General features: G+C 40.0%; 1 protein-coding gene across 1 annotated transcript in view; it reads left to right on the top strand.

Annotated features, from left to right (window-relative positions):
- Positions 1-26,519, top strand: part of LOC117031516 (histone-arginine methyltransferase CARM1-like) — a 223,458-nt gene that overhangs the window by 134,923 nt on the left and 62,016 nt on the right. Inside the window, exon 5 of the mRNA XM_033122012.1 lies at positions 7,774-7,884. Coding sequence (XP_032977903.1) covers positions 7,774-7,884 — 111 coding nt within the window. The remainder of the gene's footprint in view (positions 1-7,773; positions 7,885-26,519) is intronic.

Here is a 26,519-nt window from a genome sequence, read left to right on the forward strand (position 1 = left end):
GAAAGCACGTGTCATTGCACAGCAGATGTACAGTTCTGTCTGATGAGCTATTCTAAGTGCCATAGCAAAAGTGCTAATTATCTGAACAAAATTTAAGCGTAGGCCATAAAGGGATGTCTTCTGCAGCCATGGAGATGATTTGGAACTTTTCTGACCAAAGGCAGAGTAAAAGATGTGATGGACTGCAAAAGGCTGTGTTCTGTGTTTGTTCTGTTACTGCCTAGAAGTTGCTCAGTCAACATTCCAGTCAACAGTTTGGATATTGGAAGAGGTGGGTGCAGTCTATGAAGGTAGGCAGCCCCGGGAGGGTAACAACGACGTGTCTATTTCCTTCACCAGGTTAGGAAAGTTTTCCATCATTTTATCTTCAAGTAGGTTTTGATTCCTGCTCTCTCTTCTCCTCCTGATACCCCTATGGTGGTAATGTTGATATGCTCGCTGTTGTCACAGAGGCCCCTTAAACACTTCTCATGCTTTTGGATTCTTTTTTTTTTTTTTTTCTGTTCTGATTGGGTGTTTTCTGCTACCTTATGTTCTAAATCGCTGATTCAGTCCTCTGTTTCATTTAATCTACTGTTGGTTCCCTCTAATGTATTCTTCATTTCTGACTGGTTATTTTTTGTTTTCTATCTCCATTTTTATGTTTTGTATCTCTTTGTTGAAGTACTCCATGAGATCATTAAACATCCTTATACCCAGTGTTTTGAATTCTGCGTCTGGTGCATGGCTTGTCTCCATTTTATTTATGAGGTGTGATAAAAAAATATAGTGAATGTTTAAATTTAAAAATATTACAATAAAAGGCACATTGCCATTAATCCCCCTCACTTCTAACACACATCCCATCATTCTTGCCACTTTCTAAAGCAGTTCAGGAAGTCCTCTTTCGTGAGTGTCTTTAGTTGCACTGTTGTGGCTGCTTCCATGTCCTGAATCGATTCAACATGTTCACCTTTCATGGTCATTTTGACTGTGGGGAAGAGCCAGAAGTTGCACGGTGCCAGACCTGGTGAATAAGGTGGATGAGGACACACTGTAATGTTTTTATTTGACAGAAACTGCCATACCAAAAGCAATGTGTGACATGGAGTGTTGCCATGATGGAGGACGAAAACATTTGCTCATTTCTCAGGCAATTTTCTGCGCATATTGTTTCTTAAATGCTCATAAAGACACTCACGAAAGAGGACTTCCAGAACTGCTTCAAAAAGTGGCAAGAACTATGGGATAAGTGTGTTTGAAGCAAGGGGGAGTATTTTGAGGAGGATTAATGGTAATGTGTCTTTTACTGTAATAATTTTTTTTAATTTAAACATTCACCATAATTTTTTATCATACCTCGTAGTTCTTTTTCTGGAGCTTTGTTCTGTTCTTTTATTTGGTACATAATTCTTTGTCTCCCCATTTTGACTGTCTCTCTGTGTTTGTTTCTATGTATTAGGTAGGGCTGCTATATCTCCTGGTCTTAGTAGAGTGGCCTTATGTAGTAGGTGTTCTGTGGGGGCCAGCTGAGTAGTCTCCCTGGTCACCAGAGCTAAGTGTTCCAGTTGTGTCCCTTGTGTGGGTTGTGTGTGCCCTCATGTTGTAGTTGAGCCTTGATTGGTGTTTGCATGTCAGTGAGAAAGACTGACCTTCAGGCTGATTGTTTGTGAGGATTGGCTGTGACTATAGTGGAGGAGTTATGGTACAGGGGCTAACCCTACAGATCAGGATTCACTTTAGCAGGGCTCTGGTGCTTTTCCCGTCAGCCCTTTGGGTGTATCATCCTTGGAGGCAGCTGGGTGATGCTCCGGCTACTAATTCCGAAGCCCTGGGGCCTTCTGGCCAAGTTCAGCCTTCATCTCTGCCCTGCCTAGGGACACCTGGCATGAGCCACAAAGCAGTCCACAGATAGCTGCTACCCATACTGTGCTTGGAGGTGCCTTGAGAGGCCAAGTCACAAACCAAGGCCAACTGTCGCTAGTGCCAGGCTTAGGATGCTCAACTAGAGGTACGGGACATGCTGAAGCCATATGCTGCTTGTTTGGGTTTTGTGAACCTTTGAAAGATTTTAGGAAATTCTGCAGCATGAGCCAAGTCAGGCCATTTGTATGTAAAAGTCACTGGAAGCAGGTTGGGTCTGCCCAAAAGTTGGGTGGGGCAGAACTCGGAATCACCCGGTGGAGCAAACAACTGATGTTAGCCAGTTTGATGCGGACTCAGATATGAAACCAGACAACTCAGTTCCCCCCATGTCCCTCGTGCCTTTCGATCTGCTGCTCCAGTGCTGGAGCTCAAAGCGAGTAAGTCTGTCAGTGAGTAAATCCTTGCATAGGCCCTTTTAGAGGATCACCTGGGACTACAGTCGCCCTTTGTCTCAGCCATGGTCTTCACTGGTTTTCACAACTGGAAGTTATGGGGACTTCTCTCCCCTATGCTGAAATCTTGGCTGGGGAACCTGGTGTGGGACTGGTACCCCTCCTCTGGGAGGGGACCTCCACAGCTGAGATATCCCTCCTGATTTTTAATGGTCACACATGGGTCACACATGGGATCAGCCTATTCCATGTCTCTGTTCCTCCTACCAGTCTTGAGGTGGCTTCTTTTGTATGTCCTTAGTTGTAGGGCTTCGGTTCAGTGATACTTCAGGTTATTCTTAATGATTATTAAGAATAATTCTTAATAGTTATTCTGTAGTTTAGCTGTAATTATGATATGGTTGTAATAGGAAGTGAGCACAGTGTTTATGTACTCTGCAATCTTGAATGGAAAATGATTAAATACATGACTTTAACTCCATCTTCTTCTGAGCCTCTTTATCAACAACATGGAGGAAATAATGGTATCTATATTATGTATTTGGCAGGGGTAATACGTAGTTGTTATCACAGGTAAATAATGTAATGCCTGCAAAGTATTAAACAGGCATAGCACATAATAAGTATAAAACAAAAGGTACATATTTATTTTTACTCTTATTCAATAGTTTTGTTTCACACTTTCATAAGGACCTGGATATTCCTTGGTAATTTTAACCTAGTAAATCCAAATAAATAGCTTTGAACAAACTTGGAGCTTTTTTAGCCTTGTTCAAACATTTTGTAGGATTTCTTTACCTAGGAAATCATAGCAGCATGTGATTAAAATCATCTGTACAAGTGAAATGATGATTCTATCCTTTTAATATTTTAAAATTTTTACTTACAAATAAATTCATAGAACTTTTGGTCATTGTTACATGGACCAATAGTTGACTTTTCCCTATTAGTCCTGGCAGTAATTTCACACCATTTCCTGGTAATCCCCCATATAAGCTCCACATTAACCATGTCTACAGTTACTGTCTGTGTATCCAGGGGCAGCTGAGGAGAATAGATCTGGAGGGGCAAATAGAAAACATCTAGCACTATGGGCATTGAGTAGGTAAAAAAAAAAAGAAAGAAAGAAAGAGAGTTACTGTGGACTAATACAGAATGCAGAGGGGAGCACCCCAGGCAAAGGGAACAACATATACTAAGACCCTGTGGCAGAAGAGAGCACAGAACCTTCCAAGAAGGTCTGCGTCAAGGCAGAAGGTTGCCTCAGCTAGTCAGAAAATGACCCAAGGGACATGTTCAGATCATAGTCAAGAAGGAAGGGCAAAGATCATGAAGAGATACAGTGTATAAAGTGTCAGGTCTGTGAGGTGACTTGAAGGCCAGGAAATAAGAAATAGACAGGGAAACAGTGGACAAGTTTGGGTGAAACAGTTCAGGATACAAGTCTTGAATAAGCCAAGGGCATTCTGAGTATATCCTCTTTGGTGCTAGCTTTGCAATGCGAGAATACTACCAGAGTCTACATGGCTGGCAAAAGTCATAAGCCTTTTCCAGAGCTATTTCACGGTGATGTTGGAATTAAGAGACTGCCATATTGACTCATCCCATTCAGTCATTTAGTCAAAAATATTTTTTAAAGATTTTTATGTTTTCCTCTGTTGTAGGTGCTGAGAGATAAATGATGAGATTCTTGTCTTTGGGGAACTCGTAGGTTAAGCAGGGAAGATAAACATGCAAAGAAATACTTGCAATGTCCTGTAGTAAATGTTATTAGAGAGCCAGAGAGCCCAACCTAGACTGCCTTACTAGAGAAGTCAGGGAAAGAGCCTTTGAGATGTGGTATCTGAGCTGGGTCTTGAGTTCCCCAGGTACAAAAATGAGAGGAGGGACTTCCCTCAAGGAAAATATATTGGTCAGTATATGCCAGTTACTAAAATATAGTAAAATTTATTTCTTGCTCACGCCATGACCAGTGTGGTCTGTGTGGCTCTTCCCAAAGTGGTGACGCAGGGATTCAGGCTCTTTTCAAGTCCAACAGGTGGTTTCCAGCGCCACTGCATAAGAAGCAGAGTGTGGGGAAGGCACCACAGATGCTTAAACACCTTGGCCTAGAAGTGACACCCATCAGTTCCCCTCACATTCTATTGGCCAGAACTAGTCACGTGGCCATATGTAGATGCAAGGGGGCAGGGACATGTAGTCTTGGCTGGTCAGCTGCTTCCCAACAACTCTTAGAGATCATGAACCTTTGATAGGCGGTTAGTTGCTTCTACACAGGGGATTGTATATGAGGGAGCTTAGAATTAGGGAAAGGGACACAGTTGCTGAACCTAGGGTGTGTGGGGAAGACGGAAGAGGAGAATTACACAAAAAGAGGCCAGAAAAGTCAGTCATTGCTGGATTGCTCAGGCCCAAGGATGACACACCAAAGAAACCAGACCTTCTCTCCCAACTGCATGGAACCAGCTGCATTGGAGGTGTTTATTCAAAATGTGATATGATCATATTTACATCTCTTCACAGGCCACCCTTTCCTCTCATTTTTTTGCTAACACAAAGAGGGAGCCACGATGGTGCATATTGCTGAGCATTGGATTGTCATTCCAACTCGACCACTTACTAGTCATGTTACCTTGGGCTGGAAATAGTCTCTCTGAGCCTCAATTTCCTTATCAGTAAAATGGGAACAAAACTATGTACTCTCCATCACAGAGAGGCATCAGGATCAAATACATAATGTCAGATGAACGTCCTCTGGAAATTGGAAACTGCTTTACAGATACAAGGGGATTAGATGACTCTCTTTTGTCTCTGCCTGGGGGGAGTTATTTTTCTCTAGGGCAAGAAGGTATAACTTAATGTCTGCCAAGATCCTCAGACTTACCCAGTTCTCTGATGATCTACCTGTGGTAGAATAAAAAACAGGCTCAATATAATGTTCTGTGAGAACAAGAACATATGATTAGAGGTAGCCTCAAGGCTTCCTGAAGTGACGTGCACGAAAGTGTAACACTCTGCTAATGTCCCCTCTTCTCCCAGTCTTGGAAACCCCAGCTGGAAAGGACTGAGGAAGTATATTTCCATTGAAGCCTAAATATTTGCTTTACCATTGATTTTTAACCAGAGAATTTATTCTCAGCCCTCCACAGCTTTGTTTCCGTCATTTCAGGCTTACGTTGAGAATGCAAAATGTCTTTCTCCCTCCTCACCATTTTCTACCAGCCCCAGACTAAAAATTCACTTGTTAACTCTTTAAATATACACACAAGTGGGAAGGAGATGGCATTATTTGGATAATACTAGCAAAAGATCAGATTCTTTTTCAAGACCTATGCCCTGTTTTGAAATAGACAGACAAGTAAGGTAATTTTGGCTTGAAATTAAGTATAGGCATAAGGTGTTTGGAAAAATTGCCTCAGTTTGTAATTTTTCACCTCTTTTCTAGATATGGTCTGGGTCTATCAAACCATCTTCCTACTAAATGGACTAATTTGGCAAAAGTGGAACCACGTCAGGCTTCCTCCCAACTCTGTCCTTTTTTGTTTTCTCCCCATCCCGTTTCTCCTCTGTCTCTCTCCTACTGGTAAAATATTTCTTTGATTTTTAGTCTGTAAAATCAAGAGAACTGAAAAACGCTGCTCTAAGATGTGCTTTATGACATCCTAATAAAAGAGACAAAGAGCTCCATTCACCCATTTCTAGGGCCCCTGCCACCAGAGCAAGCAGGAGCAATTTCCATTGTCTCTTAATTTTGTATCCATGTTTTGTACTGAACATGGAATCTAAGGTGTTATACTTTTAATTGAGGAAAGCTCTGGAAAGGATTTTCTGGATGTGGTACACCTTTTTTTTGAGTGGGAGGGTGTCATGGATTGCATTCTCCAACTTAACAGCCTCCAACTCCCTGAACAGCAGTCACGGGTGTTCTTGCAGTGGACTAGGGTCATGTGAAGATGATGTGTTTCCTAGGGAGGATGAGAAGAAGTGAATATTGGTATTTCTAAAAGTATGGACAGCCTGACAGCTAATTGCGGAGATTGGGTGACATTTTAAGTTAGTAATGTTCTCAATTACCCAAACCCTAGGCAACCATATGGAATACAGCCACAACTCCAGAATTAATATAAGTGAGCACTGTGAACCCATTACTAACAGCATGTTCTCTTAGAATAATGGCACAGTATCTGTGTCGGCACAGTGTGATGTTGCAATTAACACACGCACGCGCAGGCACGCAACCTCTTGATATTTCCTACTTTTTGGAAAATCTTTCCTGCCATCAAAGTTAAAAAAAGAAAAAATTAGCTAAGTTTTCCTTCAAAAAGTAGTATTTTTTTTCCTTGTCAAACATTACCTATCGGTATTGCTGTGTTAAAATGTCATATTTATAAAGGTGAATTTAGGTAAGCAGTGTATGATTTTGTGGAACATGAACTTGGAAGGTAGAACTGTCCAGATTCAACGCTTAGCTCCTGTGCTTACTACTAGGTGAACTTGGGCTGGTTGTTCAGTGTCTCTGATTTTCAGTTTTATCCTCTAGAAAGTGGACATAATAATACTGTCTACTCATACGTTTATTTATTGTAAGGATGTAGAGCCAAGCAAAATGGCTTACTTAAAGCTAGTTCTAAAAGATGCTTAAAAGTAAAAGTCACTGATGAGATAGAAATACAATAACCTGAAATTTCAATGATCAGACAAGGCCTCGGCTTCAGCAGTGTTTGGGGAGAGGGGTCCATTATGTACCCTGCACCTCTTGCCTGTAGCATGTAGGTCCAAGTGTTGGATCTTTTGTGCCAGTGAATGGTGGTTTTCTTGACTTAAAAGTCCCAGGTCTGAACACAAAGAATAGAAGAAAAGCTTCTGTAAATTCCATCTGCCCACTGCCTTAATAACTTCCTTCCCTCCATATAAACTTCCCCCACTTTGTGGAGAGGGGCTGGTAAAAAAGCACATACCTCACGTTGGGACTTTTAAAGACTTTTTCTTCAGTTATTTCTCAATATTTTATACATACACACACACACACATATAATATATATGAGTATAATTCTAAAAACGATTTGAGACAGCTTTCATTTTGTTCATGTTGACAGATTTGCTAAGCAAGCACATTCATGATACTACTTTTCTTGGCCCTGAACTTCCTAAAAACAATCCATGTTACAAAGAACTTGTAATAATAATAATAACAATTTGAAAAAAACACCAGTTCTGTGCCAGGTGCTACATGTACACTTCATATTACTTAATCTTTATGGCAAACCTGAGAAAGTAGATATAATAACCCTGTTTAACATAAGTGAAAAAAGGAGGCTCACAGTCATTCCTACCTTGGCCCAGGTAAGACCACTTGTAAATATCAAAGCTAGCACTTTACCTAAGTCGGATCTCAATGCTCAGAGTTAGTGTGGTACCAGCAGCCAAGTACCTGTTTGTGTTTTCACCCCTTTTCTGTCTTCTCCTTTCCTTCCAGATTGTTCTAGATGTTGGTTGTGGATCAGGCATACTGTCATTTTTTGCTGTACAGGCAGGAGCTAAGAGAGTCTATGCAGTGGAAGCCAGTTCAGTAGCACAATATGCTGAGGTAAGTGGTATTTTTACAACAGCTACTAACTAGGTCTTCTGTAAGCTTCCAGGAAATTAGTGATGGACTCTTCCAGGTAGGTAATTTAGAAAAAAAAATGTTTTTACCAGTTTGATTTTTTTTTTCCTTTTGGGATGTTACTGGCGAAGGAGACTGACTTCACTGTAGTAATTGATATTAAAACAATTATTTTAAAAATTTCACGATACTGAAAATATAACACAACTTTCTTCCTCCCCATCCACTGGGCTGCAGGTGGGCCCAGGGAGGATAAATGTTTTCTTATCTTTAATGACCTACTAAAGGTGAGGGTCAGACTTCCCAGGAGCCAGGTTTATTTTTTTTTTCTTAAGTGCTGTACCGACAATCGCTGCACCACTCACTTTAAATTTGACTTTTGGTTTAAGGGGCTATTGCTACATGGTGGAGCACAGACAGGGCTCTGTTTCAAGAAGCTTTTTCAGATTTCAGGTTCTGATTGGAGGACAGGGAGATGCTTTGCTTTAGATATAGTGCTCTGTTATCGTTATGAAATGTGTACAAATATTAGAGAATAAGTCAGTCAGGAGTCGGACAATAATGGCTTTCAGTGATCTGTAATAACCCAACCAAGCTGCAGAGATGTGTGCATGGACACATGTGAACAGGGTGATGTGTTGTCGTTCACACCTGGAGGAGGCCTGCACTTTAATGAGGGATAGCATCACAGAGAGAGAGGAAAGCTTGGCTGCTGCTTTTGATGACACCTGAAACTTTCCTCCAACCCAGGACCACGGGTAGCTCTGAGTGACGGTTGGTTATGGATTCAGTGAGCAAAGCGGGACTGAGACAAGTAGCCCAGTGGGCGTGCTTGGAAGGAAACACTGCCAGGGCCTCTTGGCTGGCATGTCGTTGCACTCTTTTTTCTTCTTCCAACGAGTCTTGGATAAAAATTTTCGGGTTTTGCTTCTTTAACAATTCTTAAAAGTCGTTGTTAATTGTTATTAAGTATTGGGTACACACAAAAGAGTATTTGCTAAATGTATACAGTGTAAAGAATAACAATACAATGAATGTGTGCTGTGGGGACAGAGCTAGGAGTGCAGTTTCCAGGCTCTCGGCCTCACATGGAAAGGTGCTGGCTCAGATAGTAAATGGCCATCAACTGTGATTGGATGGCCATCAGCTGTGGCTAGTTGGCCGTCAGCTGTAATCAGTGAGCCATTGGCCACTAATATAACTGCCGTGGCTATGCGAGCAGAAAATGGGGGCTAGCAAGGAGATGGTGGCTGAGCTAGCAAGCGGCAGAGTGAGGGTTGTGGATGGTGTAGCTCCTGTTTCTCCAAACCAGCCACCAGTGAGACTATAGTGGCTCCCGTATGTATGGCTCCACGGGTGTTCCTTTTTGGCCTCACCATATACTGCGTTCTTATGTGGGGAACAGGACCAGAGACCCCACAGGCCGCCCTGCATGACATGTGCCCACTACCTCTTTTAAGAAATAGACTATTAGCGTTTCCATTAAAGGTCCATGTGTCTTTTCCTTATCATTTCTCCTTTCTGCTCTAAACAGAGATAACTACCATCTTGAATTTTTGTTCGTCATTCTCTTGTTGTTCTTTGTAGTTTTACTACATATGTTTCTATCCCTAAAAACAAATCCTTATGAACTGTCCAAAAATGGAATCATAATCTATGTGTTCTTCTGCCATTTGCTTTTTTGAAAACCAACATTATGTTCCCGACCGTCATTTTGTTGATGCATAGAGCTGTTCTTTATTCATCCTCAGTGATAAGATAGTGTTATGATGTATGAAATGCTTCAAGCTATGAGTCCCCTGTGCTGTTGGCAGACTTTGGATGGCTTCCATTATAAAAGTGTTGTTATGAATATGCTTGACATAATCCCCACTGCATCCTAGCTAGAGTTTCTCAGTATATACCCAGCAGTAGAATTATTGGGTCAGAGGGCATGCATACCTTCCATTCTGCCCTGTAATGCCAAATTGTTTTCCAAAGTGGTTGTACCAGTTTCTCCTCCCTCTAGAAGTAAAGAGAGCACCATGGTTCTACAACTTGGTCAGCACTTGATATTGGCAGGCTTTGGAATTTTTGCCACTCTGGTGTTTATGACATGATATTTGTGGTTCTGATTTGTATTTCTGCTTACTAATGACTTTGAGCATCTTTACAAAGTGTTTTGGCCACTTCTGCTTTCTCTTCTGTGGAATACCTGTTAAGTTTTTCACAATTTTTCTTTTGAATTGTTTTTCTAATTTGAATTCATTTGTAGAAATGATTTCTGTATCTGGATATTAATTCTATTTAGTTACTTGTGTGGAAAATATCTTCTCCCAGTTTGTACCTCACCTTTTTCTTTATGGTCCTAATACACTTTAAATATGGCATTCTAAATAAAAAAAGAGAGAGAGAAAAATAAGAGAATAAAACCTTCCAGAGAATCCCACAGAGAAAAATGGCTATGCATAGATTTTAATAGATCTTAAAATGTGTTCTTAATGGTGAAGAGATTCAGTCAACCTTTGTCTCAGGTGCTGCTCATTCATTAATCTTATCTACATTCAGCTGCATCCACGATTGTGTTTGTTGGAGAACATAAGAGAAACAGTAATGATGAAGGTTATTCCTATATTCAAAGATCTTTTATTCTAATAAGAGCTTGATCCTGTTGTCTCTTGTATCAGACACACCTATCCTCACCCCCAAAAAAAGACTGGCATAAATAAATTAGGGATTTTTCTTGTCTCCTATAGTTTGTTTTTTCATATGTTTTAAGGTAGATTGAGACACATTAGGTAGTTATTTTTAAAAACTTAAAAATCTAGGGCAGCTGATCAGCTCAGTTTGTTAGAGTGTGTTACTATTAACACCAAGGTTGCCGGTTCAATCCCTGCATGGACCACTTTGAGCTGTGCCCTCCTTAAAAAAAGCACACACTAAAAAACCAAAAAAAAAAAACAAAAAACCTTAAAAACTAATACCCTTGCTTGTAAAAATTTTTTAGGGAAGAGAGGAAGAAATTAGCTAGAATGTTCTTGCATTCCCTAGCCATAATCCTGTCTCCATCCCCAGCAAAAACTCTCAGTAATCACCAGCACACTATGGGAGGAGTCGTTCTAGAACTGTCTCTGATTCGTTTCTCCAAGAGAATTCTCATCCTGATTGAACACAGCAGCAGGATTGTTGCCTTCTCACAAAGTAGGGCTACCCTCATAGACATTTTTACCCAGAGTGTTGCCGCTGTGTCATTATAAAGGCTTCTAGCAGGAAGCCAACACAGAGAAGAAGAAAAGGGAGTGAACTTAACATTGAAAACTTTGTTTTCTTTTTTCTAATTAAATTTATTGGGGTAACAATGGTTAGTAAAATTATAATATATAGGTTTCAAGTGCACATTTCTACAATACATCATCTATATAGCACATTGTGTGCTCACTATCCAGAGTCCGTTCTCCTTCCTTCCACATGTATGTGATCCCTTTTACCCCCATCTAAACCACTAAACTATAGTCTGTGTCTATGAGTTTTTGTTTCTTTGTTTGTTTATTTTGTTTCTTTGTTGTTTTCAGTTTTCCACATGAGTGAAGTCATGGTTCTTGACTTTTTCTGTCTCAGTGGAATACTACTCAGCCATGAAAAAGATGAAATACTGCCACTTGTGACAACATGGATGGATCTTGAGATTATTATGCTAAGCAAAATAAGTCAGACATTTAAAACTTTTTTAAAGTATTGAAAACTTCTTAAACTATTTAAAACTTGGAAATGATTTGAAATTCACAACTAAGTTGTAAAAAAAAAAAAATAGTTCAGTCTACCCCAATTCTCTTTACCTGGATTCACCTGTTGTTCACATATTACCTCCATTTGCTTTATAATTTACTCTTGCTCCTCTCTCACCACACACACACACACACACACACACACACACACACACACACACAAATATGTATACACACATGTGTGTGGATATTTGCATATTTGGAGATAGAGATAGAGATATACACACTTTTTTCTGTGAATCAGTTATATGCATCAGAACCCTTTATTCTTAAACACTTCAGTGTATATTTCCTATGAATGAGACTGTTATATAACCAAAGAAGAACCTATTTTAAGGTGAAAAAGAAGCTGCACACTGACATGTCCCTGAGTCTTTTGATGTTACCGGTTAAAAGGTATTGGGAGACCCCAGCACGGGCCGGGAGACTGTCACCATGGGCATTGAGGTGACAAGAGTCTATACTTAACTGCCTCTTTTCTCGTAGTATTTCCAAAGGGACTTGATTTTTGAAATTTCAAAACCAACTTTCTAATGAATTCCAAAGCACCACAGTGTTATTTTATCTTTGGTTTTAGCTTCTGTAGAGGATGCGTTATTGCCGTAATCTTTCTTTCCTGTGTGCAGCTGGGGCAGGTTGAGGTCAGGGGTAGCTTTCCAGATGCTGTGCGGACTACAGGAGTCCTTGAAATTCTTCCTGGCAAGACCCTTTTTCCCAGAAAAACTGCCCTGGGTGTAGCCCCAAGGACAGGCTAGTTTAAAATGCATTCAGGACTAAGGATGATTAGAATCTTCTCAAAATCTGCACTTGATGACAGCTGGTCCCTCTTGATGCAAACCGTGGCCTCTGTCACATCCCTTGCTTCTGCTGTGGGTGTCATGAGATACTCCCCGTGGGCTAAGGCCCTTTCACCCTGGCTCAGGACGATCTGTGCCAGCTCTTGGTTTCTGCTTCTTTCAGTGACACTCTTCTGTACTATTTGTGGGTGGCAAAATGCGAGTGTGAACAGCACACAAAAGATATTCACTCTAAGAATAGGCTTTTATAGCAGCTCAGCATACAGTGCATGGTGCTCCTTTCGACCTTTTCATTATTTGGTAATTGAACCAGCAGACATTTAATTCTTTCCTCTGGAGTCTTCATTAAATTGCTCGGAAAAGATAAAATTGCAACAAGAAAGAAAAATGTACAAATTTAACTACCATCGCCTGTCCCTGGATTCTTCTTCTCACTCCAGGCTTCTAGGCTCTAAGTAAACAGAATAGTTTCAAATTGCATTGAATTCAATTTCAGTTGCATTCAGTGGCTCAGCCTGATTTTGTAAGGGCCGACTCTCAGATGGCAAGGTGATGTGAATGATTCCTTGTCTGGAGGGCATGCATGTTCAGTCAATTTTTTGCAGGATGGTGGGGAAAAACTCTCCCAGGTGCAGCCCCGTGCTCTCACCTTGGGCTCCATGTGACATTTCTAAGTCAGTAATAAGAGATCATCCTTGTTCAAGGAACAAGGCAGAACTAAAGGTCTTCCATAGGTTTCCAAACTGTGAGCCTTCTCACGTCAAAATGGCAGCTCTCTCTTGCTCTTTTTTCCTTTCTTGTTTATGAATGGACCAAATGGAAAAGAAAAAGGCATTAATCAAATCTATACACATATACAGTCAATGAGGGGGGTATTTCTTAATTTAAAATTGTACACAAATACATGTCCTATCTCTCCATCTAGATGATAAACTGAAGGGCCAGGAGAATGAAAGACTAGGAGAGTGAGCGGTCCTGTGTAGATTTATGTATTGTAATCAACTGAAACTTACAGCTAAGCTCTCTGGCACTTGGATTTAACAGTGTTCACAATCATTTTGAGGCTGCTTAATAATTAGGCTTTCCTCACACGTGGTTCCTATATATTCCTCATTAGGATGACTTTTATGGCGTCAGACCAAGTCCTTCTGGGTCATGGCAGAAGTAAAGGCAGGTGGAATAGGAGCTTTTGTGACACTGCTTTTCTGGACCCGCTGGATTCCTAATCTAGGGCTGATCTGTCCAATACAGAGCCACTAGACACATGTGGCTATTTATGTTTAACTATGAATCATATATTAAAGCAGTCAATTCCTTAGTCACACCAGCCACATGTCAAGTTCTTAGTATCCACAAATGGCTAATGGCTATCATACTGGACAGCGCAGATATAGAACATGTCCATCACTGCAGAAAGTTCTAGTGGGCAGCACTGATGGAGAGGACACAGGTGGCCAAACTTCACTTTTCTGGCATATGACAGCCAGGCTGATGGCTGTGTTCACTGCCAGGTATTGGCAGCCATGGCCAGACTGGAACGGCTTGACGTTAGGTGAGGCAGCACTCCCCAATCCCTCTAGCTGTGGGCATTGTTTATCCTTCCCTTATTAATGTGTAAGGTCTGTCATAGAGCAAGTTCCCTAGGAAACAGAGATTTGCATGCAGGAAGTTTATTGCAGAGGAATCCCAGGAACCTGACCTGTGGGGAAGTGAAGGAAGCAGGATAGAATTGGACAGAGGGAGGAGTTAAGCTACAATATTGTTGTAATAAAGAGCTTAGTCAATCCCGCAGGGAATTCTTGAGCTGGGGGAGCCCTTATGATTTGAACGACCTTGAGGCAAGTGTCTTTATATTCTACATTTTTTGATGTATGCTCTCACAGGAAGGGTTGTGACTTTGGTAAGATGGCTCTCTTGGGCTGAGGAAAGTTTCTAGAATAAGACTCACCTGAGAGCCATTATCTGCCAACATTACCAGCAGCTGGAAGAACAAGTGCCTTGGTCCTGAAAGAAGGATCTGTATGGTATGCCACAGGAAGTACTACAAGTTCAAGGTTTAGGATCCTAACTCTGGGCTACAGACAGGAAGCTGATGGAGAATAAAGATAACACTAGTAAATCAAGGAAAATAATTTGAATTGTTGGAGCCAGTAGGGTGATGCTAAAAGCTGAGGCAAGGCCACAGGGCAATTTGTTGTGTGTTTTAGGTTTGAGCAAAAACTTTCTAGAAACTGAGTACGTCACCTGATCTGATATGTTCTGTACTATTATTCTAAGCCCTGTGAGGACACAGAGCAGATATAAGACAGGATCTCTTCCCTCGAGTAGTTTACAATCCAGTTGGGTTTCAAGCAGGTGAAACTTGACACAAGACAAGGAGTGCCCTGTGCATATGAATAGCAGAGATGAGAAGTACAACTGCAGGGAACAGTTCCCATCAGCTGGGCTGCTTAGGGAAGCCATCAGAGAAGAGGTGCACTTTGAATTGAATGCGGAAGAATGAGAAGTGAAATCCTCCTATTTTCGTTTTTCACCTCTTATTGCCAACAATGAGATTTTTTTAAACCCCTTAGGTTCTTGTGGGATTCCTCACCTTAAATGTGTTGATAATCTCTGTACAAATGCTTTGAAGGCCAATTTTTATTCTTGGACACTAGAAAGAACATAACCTTTGGAGTTTTCTAATATGAATTTATTCTGATCTCTACTCTTTGAGCTAGGGTTTTTCTCCAGCTTCTTTAGTAACTCCAATAGCTAACTTCTACTTCCTTCTTACTCTCCCACAGACACTGAGTGTGTGAGTCAGAAAATTCCATCTAGCCCATCAACACTTTATTTTCATATTGACAATGCAGTTAAAAGGTGGTAATAATCTGTTAAGGAAACCATAATAAACATTTTCCATAGGTGAAGTTTTACAGTATAGAATGCATTTCCACATCTATAAACTCATAGATCTTCAGGAAGCATCTGTGTCATCTTGGAGCAGATATCCCCATGTTACAAATAAAGAAGAACTTTGGAAAAGTTAGGTCATCCAGAGGGGACACAGTTTGTGATACACAAGTCCTCACTGCCACCCCCTTCTGGAACATGCAGGTAAGCAAGGGCAAGTGGTTCCTTAGCAGGTGAAGAGGTAAATATGAGGTGTGATTAAAAAAAAATACAGTGAATATTTAAATTAAAAAAATTTATTACACTAAAAGGCACATTGCCATTAATCCCCCTCAACACTCTCCCCTTCACTTCGAACACACTTATGCCATCATTCTTGCCACTTTCTGAAGCAGTTCTGGAAGTCCTCTTTCGTGAGTGTCTTTAGTTGTGCTGTTGTGGCTGCCTCCACATCCTGAATCGATTCAAAACATTTACCTTTAAGGGTGGCCAGATAGCTCAGTTGCTTAGAGCATGGTGCTGATAACACCAAGGTTGCCGGTTTGATCCTAATGTTTTTATTTGACAGAAATTGCCTTATACCAGAAGTGATGTGAGACACGGAGCCTTTCCGTTGTGATCACAAAATATGATGAATGCTGCTGCTGAGAGCCATCTAGCTGGAAAGGCAGGGATCTTCAATACAGGAACTGGTGCATCAAGCCTTAGTAATTGTGTGACAAGTTTCAACTTGTTCGGTGCAGTCAGGTGTGAGCTATGGTTGAGAGAAGGTGTTTTTTAAAGTGCGCTGTAAATCATCCTCCATCATGACAACGCTCCCTGTCACACGTTGCTTCTGGTATATGGCAATTTCTGTCAAATGAAAAACATTACAGTGTGTCCTCATCCACCTTATTCACTGGATCTGGCCCCATGCAATTTTTGGCTCTTCCCCAAAGTCAAAATGATTCAGGACATGGAGGCAGCTACGACAGCACAACTAAAGACACGGATGAGAGGTCTTCTAGAACTGTTTCTTAAAGGGGCAAGAATGATGGGATAAGTGTGTTTGAAGTGAGGGGGAGTATTTTGAAGGGGAATAATGGCAATGTGTCTTTTACTGTAATACCGTCTTTCCCTGAAAATAAGATCTAGCTGGACAATCACCCCTAATGATCTTTTGGAGCAAAAATTAATATAAGACCGGTATTATATTATACCCAGTCTTATAGTAAAATAAGACCCGGTCTTATATTAATTCTTGCTCCAAAAGATGCATTAAAGCTGATTGTCTGGTCTTATTTTCAGGGAAACACAGTAAATTTTTTTATTCAAACATTCACCGTATTGTTTGATCACACCTCGTGTTTGACTAAATGCTGGAGCACCTACACATGTAGATAGTTCATCCAGGAGCCAGGAGAAACGCCATCTTACTCTTCTTTAGAAATCTGTCGTGATGCATTGAAACAGACAGATAGGTCTGCCACGTAAGAAGGAAATTTTCCTCCATTAGCAAAAATCAGCTAATAACACACTTAACAGAGGAGCAACTTAAAGTGGTCCGTGCAAAATGCCACAAAACCCCATCCAGGAAATAAGAACCCTTCTTGTAGCTGGATTAATGATTGACAAGGCAAGAAGACAACTTGGGAGGGAATATCCACGCCTCTTCTCACTCAGCACTCACTTCCCTGTAGGGTAGGCCCTAAACACCTTTGCCAGGATTAGAACTGAAAATGCAGGTTCAAATAGTGTGAAGTTGTATTCCTGATCTGCAGCCTAATGGCTGGCCGGCCATGTGAACTTGACAAAGTGTATTAGTTTCCTATGGCTGCTATAACAAACACAAATGTAGTGGCTTAACACAAATTTATTACGTTACAGTTGGGAGGTAAGAAATCTGAAATTGGTGTTATGGAATTAAAAATCAAGGTGTCACAGAACTGTGTCCTTTCTGGAGGCTCTAGGAGATAATTTGTTCCTTACCTCTTTTAGCCTTTGGAGGCTGCCCACATTACTTGGCTAGTGGCTACATCATTCTGACTTCTGTTTTCATCATCATGTCTCCTCTTCCTCTTACCCTCCTTTGCGATTATATTGGGCCCACCAGAATAATACAGGAAAGCCTTCCACCCTTTTATTCTTAGCTTTATTGAGGTATAATTGATCTTTAGAGTTACAAACAGTTAATATATGCATCTTGAAGAGTTTGTACGTGTGCATGCACCCATAATAACGTCACCACTACCACGGCATTAAACATATCCATCACCTCCAAAACTTTCTTTGTGTTCTTACATTTCCATTTGTATGCTTTTTGTTTTGTTGGATTTTTTTTGATGGAACACTTAGCATGAGATATATACGCTTAACATATTTTAAAGTACACAATACCTCATTGTTTACTATAAATGCTGTTATACACAAGATCTCTAGAGCTCATTCACCTTGCATAACAGAAACTTTATACTCACTGTAAAACAATTTTCCATTTCCCATTCCTCTGGCCCTGGCAACCACCACTCTATGCTCTATTTCTATGAGTCTATTTGGGTACTTATTATAAGTGGAATCATGCAGTATTTATCCTTTTGTAATTGTCTTATTTCATTTAGCATTGTGTCCTCTAGGTTCATTCATGTTGCAAATGGCAGGATTTCCTTTTTTTAAGGCTGAATAATCTGTTGTATGTACCAGATTTCCCTGAAAATAAAACCTAGCTGGACCATCAGCTCTAATGCGTTTTTGTGTGTGTGTTTTTTTTTTTTTTTTGGAGCAAAAATTAATATAAGACCCAGTCTTATTTTAATATAATGTAAGACCGGGTATAATATAATATAATACAATATGATATAATACTGGGTCTTATATTAATTTTTGTTCCAAAAGACGCATTAGAGCTGATGGTCCGGCTAGGTCTTGTTTTTGGGGAAACACGGTATATACCACATTTTCTTTATCCATTCATCTATTGATGGACATTTGGGTTGTTTCAATGTCTTGGCTATTGTGAATAATGCTGCTATGAACATGTGTGTGCTGATATTTCTTCAAGATCCTGTTTTCAATTCTTCTGCTTTCAACTCCACTCAGAAGTGGAGTTGTTGGATCCTATGATAGTTTTTTTTTTTTTAATTTTTTGTGGGAACTCCACAATATTTTCCATAGCAGCTGTACCATTCTGTATTCCCACCAACAGTGTATAAGGATTCCAATTTCTCCACATCTTCACCAATAATTGTTATCTTTTTGCTATTTTTTAGAAATAGTCATCCTGATAGGCGTGAAGTGATATCTCATTATGGTTTTTATTGGTATTTCCTTGATTGTTAAGATAGCAACACCCCTTTTATCTGTTTTACTTATTGGGATTCTGGATCAACTTTCATTTGAAAAAGGGTCGAGAGGCCAAAAAAACATTTTTGAAACCGATGTCCAATTTCCTCAGTTTATCGAGGGGCCTTAGAGAAGTTAAGGGGCTTGCCTGAATCCACAGGTACCTATGTTTCCTCTGCCACGGGAAGTTGTCCTTATTTCCAACATGGCCATATCTGTCATCTCGATATGGAAACCATAATTCAAGCAACTCCTTAGCTCACCGTGCAACTTCTGAAATCTACTCATAGCCACTCACTTTCTTGTTCCTTCCTTCACCCCTCACAGCCCCCATTGTTTGTAGCTGTTGTCAGCCCCTTTCAAAGGGCCAGTTTGATTCTGGGCATTTAAAGAGACAAGCAGCATGTTTGCAGAAAGTACTCCTTGACCTAAAACATTTTTCTGCCCTGGCAGCTATACATTTTAAGAGAATTGTGATTAGGCCACATATTTTCTTGGCAAGCAGAGCAGGGAGGTTGGGACAGACTGTAATTTAAATTCGCCTAAATAAGAAAGGTATCATTTGAGCACTACCAGGGAATGAAATGCAAAAGCGTTCAGACGGTTGATTACTAATCATTGCTAAAAATGTGTTGGTGTCTCAGAAGTCCCTTCAAGCGTAGCAGTGAATTTGCTTGACACTCTCCCCGTCCTGAGCTCAACTTTACTTTATCTAGCCAGTTTCAGGTAGCTCAAGGGTTTCACCCCATAGGAAGTCTCACAAGAAAGAAAAAAAAAAAATCCAAGATCGGCGTTTGGCTGTGTGAGACTCCTCAAGACCAGACCAATGTCTAAAGAGCAAAAAATTCAGTCAAATCAACAGGTTGGCGTACCTACACAATACGAAGTAATCACTTTGCCTATTTTCCACAGAATTGATAAACCCTCTTTTGCTCTGGGCTGATGGTTCGGCCGTCATGTAGCCTCAGATTGGTGTCCAATCTTGCTCTTTTCATCTACTGTAGCCGAGGAAATGATAACTGGTTTTGTCACCTGGGTTACTTTTTAATGATCTGAAAGACCACAAGGAGCCGGCGTTTCTTTTGTGCAGTTCCTCATTCAACAACCTAATAGCTACCTGAAAAGGGCTTTCTTGAAAAGCAAAAAAAAAAAAAAAAAAAAAAAAAAAAGTCTGCTGCTCTGAGGCAGAAGCAGCAATACCACACGATTCTCTGATTAAACCCTCACACTGTGCATATTACTGGGAATCTGACCTGCGTGAAACGGACTTACTGCTGAGGCTTCTTGGCATTTGCACTGCTGCTTTTCTGCCAACAAGCCGTGAAATGACAGATGAGTATCCCTACACGTTAGAGTGAATGGCAAGTAAAGTGCCCAAGAAACTGCTGGACCCCAGCCGCCTCCTGGGGCAATGCTGGAAGGGGAAACGTGTTTTTCTTTAGGGTCACCCTCTGTGCAGATGAACTTCAATCACGAGGAAAACCAAAGCTGGCACCACGGGCGGTACACTACTCGAGCAGAAACACATGGCCCAGTCTCCTCTCTGCCCCAGTGGACAGGCAGCCTCTGCTAACAGGTTCCAAACTTAGAACAGAAAGCAGGAAATTGTTCTCTCTCCTCCCTAAGTGCTTCTTAAAAATACATTTTAAACCTCAAAACCTCCATAACGTAATGTCTGAAAAAGCAACTTCCTAGGCTTCAGAATGGCCAGCACTTAGGGCAGGGACCTGGTCTTTACTGTGTATATGTATCTGCGAGGTTCTGGTTGTGTAGATTGGCGAACATTTTCAGCTATCCCATCAACATACTGATTCATTTTTTAAATGATATGTGTACTAGTGTACTCACATATTATGTACATTATAAACATACTCCAAAGTTAAAATGATATCATACTGCTATACACCCACAAATAACAAAAACTTAAAAGGCTGACAAGAAAGCCAGTGGGACCCCTGAACATTATTGGTGGGAATGTAAAATGACACAAGAACTTTCAAAAACAATTGGGCAGTTTCTCATACAGTTAAACATGCACTCCCCCTATGACCCAGCAATTCACTCGTTGGCATTTACCTAAGAGAAATGAAAATATCTATTTACACAAAGATTTGTATATGAAAACCTGGAAACAACCCAAATGCCCATCAATTGGTAAAAGGACAAACCAATTGTATATCCAAAATAAAAAAAAAGTAAAATATTACTTTTAAGCAATAAAAATGAATAAATCACTTATGCACATAACTGTGGATTAATCTCAAAGACATTATGCTGAGTAAAAGAAGCCAGATACAAAAGAGCATATAAAGGTATTCATAGGAAATTTTAAAACAGGTGGAACTAATCTGTAGTGACAGAAAGCAGATCGATGGTTGTCTGAGGCTGGTGGTGGTAGGTGCGATGAAAGGAGGGCAGGATTGGCTCTAAAGAGGCATGAAGGAAATTTGGGGGTGATGAATGAGTATTTTCTATATCTTGATTGTGCTGGTAGATACATATATATATACACATACACACATAATATATATATACACACACATATATATAAAATTTATCAAAACACATTAAAATTTACACTTAAAATGAGTATGTTTCATTTTATGTAAATTATTCAATAAACATACTTTTTAAAAAAACAAAAGTAAATAAACTTGTATTCACTCTTGAACTAAAAGTCTTAGTCTGGAATAATGTAATAACAAGAAATAAAATGATTGAAAAAGGAGGAAAAGATGAAATAAGGATGAAAATCAACAATATTTTATATTTCACCAATGGCACATAGAAGCCTATAGAGTTATGTGATTTAAAATATTGATTTAATATTTGGTGATAATGTAATTTAAAGGTCTGGTTCTATGTTAAATTTATTTTGATATTTAGTTACGAGGGCTGTTGCTGCTGGATTGAAAACATACAAAAATATGTGAATTCAAATGGAATAAAGGCAAAATGAGTTGAGCTAAATCACAATAATCATTTTTCAACTGATCTACCATTATGCAATACATGAAATTCAGTTAAAACATTCAGTTTTTCTGATGCCAATCAGAATGAAACTAATCAGAAGGTTTTGTTGCATTTTTACATTTTTAAGAAATGGGTTTAAAATTACTAAAATTCTTCTTTTGGTAGGTTTTTAAAAAAATGTTCCCAAGTTTTTAAAGTTTTGCAGATATAAGACTTTTTATGTCATTTTTCAGAAACAAAATCATGTAACAATGAAATATTTCAAACAACCATTTTCAAAATGTTCTTGCCATAGCATGAGTCTCTTTTGAAAAATAGTTCATCTCTCATTCATTACCAAAAGTCATCTTTACTTTGGAAGGAAAAATTAAGTTTATTTTTTTCAAAAATGCCTGCTAGGAAGAGTAATTCTGACAGCTACTTGTCATCACAGAAAATTTTAGCAAATTACAACTCTTATCTTTAACGAGAAAATTTCATGATTCATTTGTAAGTGAGGCAGCTCTTCTAAGTACTTTGCTGTGAAATAACCAGTAAAGGCTCATTGCTGTAAAGATTTTCAAGGACAGTCCCATGTTATTACAAAGTTGTTAATAGTCTACTATCTCTTTAAGGCCTTTTATAAAACAAATAAAATCCAGATTGATGACATCCCATAATGCCATTCTAAGTTAAGCTACTTGTCAGTAATAACTTGCTGATGTATGATGCTGTGACTGAATTTCACATGCAGACCTATCTCTGAAACGTTCTCTTTATGTGCATTTTAGAAATTCCCACCAAAGTAACTGTGTATCAGTGGTTGCATGTACACAGTTTTCCCATGAAACATTGATATTGTTAAAGATCATGAATCTTCTCCAGTACATCCTTCCTTCAGTCGGCCCTCAGAAAAGCAGTTGTTCTGGTATCTGTTATTCAAACCATCTCGAACGTAATATAACTTATGCTAGGAACCTCTGTATGGAATACGAATGTATGTAGCAAACCTTCTACATAGCATGTTTTTTTCTTAAAATCATTAATATCTAATCTTAAAATCATTAATAATGTTTTCTCTGCATTGTCAATAATATTTACTAGCAGATGCTTGCATTTTAGTGTTTTGCTGTGTTGTTTCTATGTATTATTTCAGTCATTTTTTTAAATACTTTTTTTATCTTTCATTTACAGTTGACATGAAATATTATATTAATTTCAGGTGTACAACATAGTGATTAGACATTGTGATCACCCTGGTAAGTCTAGTGCCCATCTGACACCATAGTTATTATAATATTAACGACTATAATTCCCTATGCTGTACTTTACATCCCTGGGACTGTTCTTATGACTGGTAGTTTATACTTCTTAATCCCTTACCCTTTATCATTCATCCCTCCCCTCACCCTGTGGCAACCATCAAAATGTTATCTGTGTCTTTGACTTTGTTTCTGTTTTGTTTGTTCATTTATTGTGTTTTTAACATATAAGTTAAATCATATCGTATTTGTCTTTCTCTGCCTGACTTACATCACCCAGCATAATTCCCTCTAGGTCTATCTATGTTGCACAAATGGCAAAATTTCATTTTTTATGGTTGAGTAATATTCCACTGTATATATGAACCACTGCTTCTTTATCCATTTGTCTATTATGGGCGCTTAGATGCTTTCATATCTTGGCTATTGTAAATAGAGCTGCAATGAACACATGGATGCATACGTCTTTTTGAATTACTTAGTGACTTGGGTTTCTTTCGATACATACCCAGAAGTGGAATTGCTGGGTCATATGGTAGTTCTATTTTTAATTGTTTTGAGGAATCTCTATACTGTTTTCCATAGTGGTTGCACCAATTTACAATCCCACCAACAGTGCACAAGGGTTCCCTTTTCTCCACATCTTCACTGATACTTGTTTGTTGATTTATTGATGACAGTCATTCTGACGGGTGTGAAGTGATATCTCTTATTTCAGTCATTTTTTTTTTGCCACAGCAAAAACAAGTATTTCTCATTGACAATTGGCTTTTATCTTTTTTTTATTATGTAAGGAACCGCAAATGTGTCTTATAAAAAGAAAAATTTGGAAAAATTTTATGCAGAACTGGATTAAGTAACACATACCTTTAAGTAACACATACAGTGCTCAAAAATTGTTTTTAAAAGTTTGTCTTCATATCTCAGATGATTCACAGTTTAAAAGTCTAACAAACCTGAATTCCTTTTACTAGAACAATATATAGCCTTAAGGTGGTCTTTGTTGTTAATGATATTTGGTGTACATTTATATTTCAAACAAGTTTTCTTGGTGATTTGGAATTTTTAAAGCTGTCTTGTGAGAATTAAATATCTATTACTTTTGCATCAAAATGGATCTGAGAAGAGCTAGCACTGAGAAGAGTCAGGTCTGCCATTTTCTTGTTTACTTGTTTTTGTATTATGGCTATATAGGCATGTATCGGATGACTTAGAACCCGAAAGAGAGTGAGAGGGTGCTTATGTAGGAGGAAAATGGGTGACCAAAGCCCCTCAGTTTGCTTCCCTCCAACACCTATACTGCCAGGCCTGTGATTGGCAATATATGTGGAGATTGAGAGTGTCGGCTCTGGAATCAATGTCTGGGTGGAAGCCTGGCTCTACTGTTTACTAGCTATGTGGCCTTGCAAAAGCTACTTATACTCTGCGCTTTGGTTTCCTCATCTGTAAAACGAGACTGCTAGTAATAGTACACCTGACTATTGACTCCTCCCCTCTTTCTCCATGTCCAACACATCAAATCCAGTCAACTCTCCCTTTACAGTATACGTGGAATCCATCAACGTCTCCCCACTCTCCTCCAGGCAGAGCTGTCTCTTACCTAGAATAGCAACGTAGCCGCCTAACTCATCTGCTTGCTTCTGCCATTGTCCCTCTTATTCTGTTTTCCGGGTAGCAGCCGGAGTCATTATTTAAAAGTATAAGTCGGACCCTGGCGCTTCTCTGCTGGAACTTTCCAGTGGCTTCCCATTCCACTGAATGAAACCGGGAGTCCTTGCTGTGGCCTGCAAGACCGCCTCCTTTCGTGACCACATTTCCTGCCACCCTTCCCCTCACTCACTCTGCTCCAACCTTCTGGCCTTTTCTCTTTCCTTCCAGACAAGCACACTTCACCCTCACGGCGCTTGCTCTGTTTCCTCTTGGAGGAAAATGCTTCCTCCAGGCAGTCACGGGGCTAGCTAGCGCTTACTACATTCAGTTCTCGTCAATGTTGACTTAGAACAGAGGGCTTCCCTGACCTCTCAGCCTAAAAAAGCACCTCCCTTCAGGTCACTTCCTATTCCTTTACCCAGCTTTGTGTTTACTAATGGCACTTTTACACCTGACATGTTTCAAATCAATAGCCTGCTCGTCTGTCTCCCACCACTAGCCCAGTAGTTCTCCATCTGGAGTGATTTTGCCTCCCAGGGGACATTTGGCATTGTCCAAAGGTATTTTTGATTGTCGCACTGGGAGAAAGGGATAGCAGTCAGGAATGCGGTGACCGTAAGCACCTAAAATGCTCAGGAGAGACTCCCCACAGCAAAAACCTACCTGGCCCAAAATACCAATATGTATTGCCGAGGTGAGAAACCCTGCTGTCAACTCTAAGTGGCGTGAGAGCAGGGACCCATTCTGTTGTCCCCGTGATCCTCAGTGCTTACAACTGGGCCTGGCACATAGGAGGTGGACAATATGTTTCTGTTGAGTAAATGAATACAAAGGAGAGTGTGGTAAAGCATTTAGCATAGCGTCTGCAAATAGTAACTATTCCCTTTAACATTGAACATATACTTCCTGAGCTTTCCAGTGTGCCAGGCTCCATACTAACTTCTGAGGATGTAACAGTGAGCAAGACATTGTAGGTCCCCACCCTCATTTAGTTGAACGTTTTGTGGATGTTAACGTTAGCTGTTTTTATTATTGTCGTTGTTCGTATCAGACATCCTGGTACTACCTCAGGTTTGCCATGAGACCATGGCTTTTTTGTTTCCATTTTGTTTTTTTGATGATACGGTTTTTATTTTTCAGAGATGCTCTGGAAAACTTGGAGGGTTTAGGTTTGCTAGAAGCAGCCTGGCATGGTGTAAATAAGGACTGTAGAATTTGGAATCAAACAACCTGGATTGATATGTGGGCTGTAGCACGTAATAGGTATATCTGTCAGGATAGGCAAGGTTTTCAGTAAGGCTCTACTACATTGACACTACGACTTCTCAGGCCTAACAACCAAAAGGTTTATTTTTTTTGCTCACGTACATATCCACGGCTATGCTTACTTTATTGACGAAAGCAAGGCGCGTGACCAAGCCTGATGTGAATGGGACACTGGGGACGGGAAGAGAATATGTATGGGCAATAGGAAAGCAGTTTGGTTTCTTCAGCTTCAAAAATCAGTCCACTTTTGTAAAATCTGTTGGTCAGGCTTTGGGTTCCAAATCACAGAAGCATAACATACATTGGCTTCAGAGAAAAGAGAATTTATTGGCTCACGTAACCAGGCACTTCAGAGGAGGAGTGGCTGGTGATCCAAATGAGGTTCTCTCTGTCTTCCCTTCTCCTTCTCTCCCTCCCCCTCCCCCACACCACCGTAGCTCTGCTTCCTTTTCTCGGTGTTGGGTTTATTCTCCTACTATTGACAGTCCAACTACATGTAGAGAGGAAGACCACTGGTAGCCCCTAAATAATATCCTTTCAGATCCATGACTCAGAAAACAAGTAAACTTCTCCTCCAGATCTAAATTGAAAAACTCCTGGGGGAGGATTTTGGTTAGAGGAATGGGAGTGCTATGGCTGTCTGGACCTGGGTCACATGCCCACCTCTGTGGCTGGGGTGAGGGAACCTGGCTGTAATTGGCAGCCTCACCAGC

The sequence above is a fragment of the Rhinolophus ferrumequinum genome, chromosome 12, assembly GCF_004115265.2.
Source record: "Rhinolophus ferrumequinum isolate MPI-CBG mRhiFer1 chromosome 12, mRhiFer1_v1.p, whole genome shotgun sequence".
NCBI lineage: Eukaryota > Metazoa > Chordata > Mammalia > Chiroptera > Rhinolophidae > Rhinolophus > Rhinolophus ferrumequinum.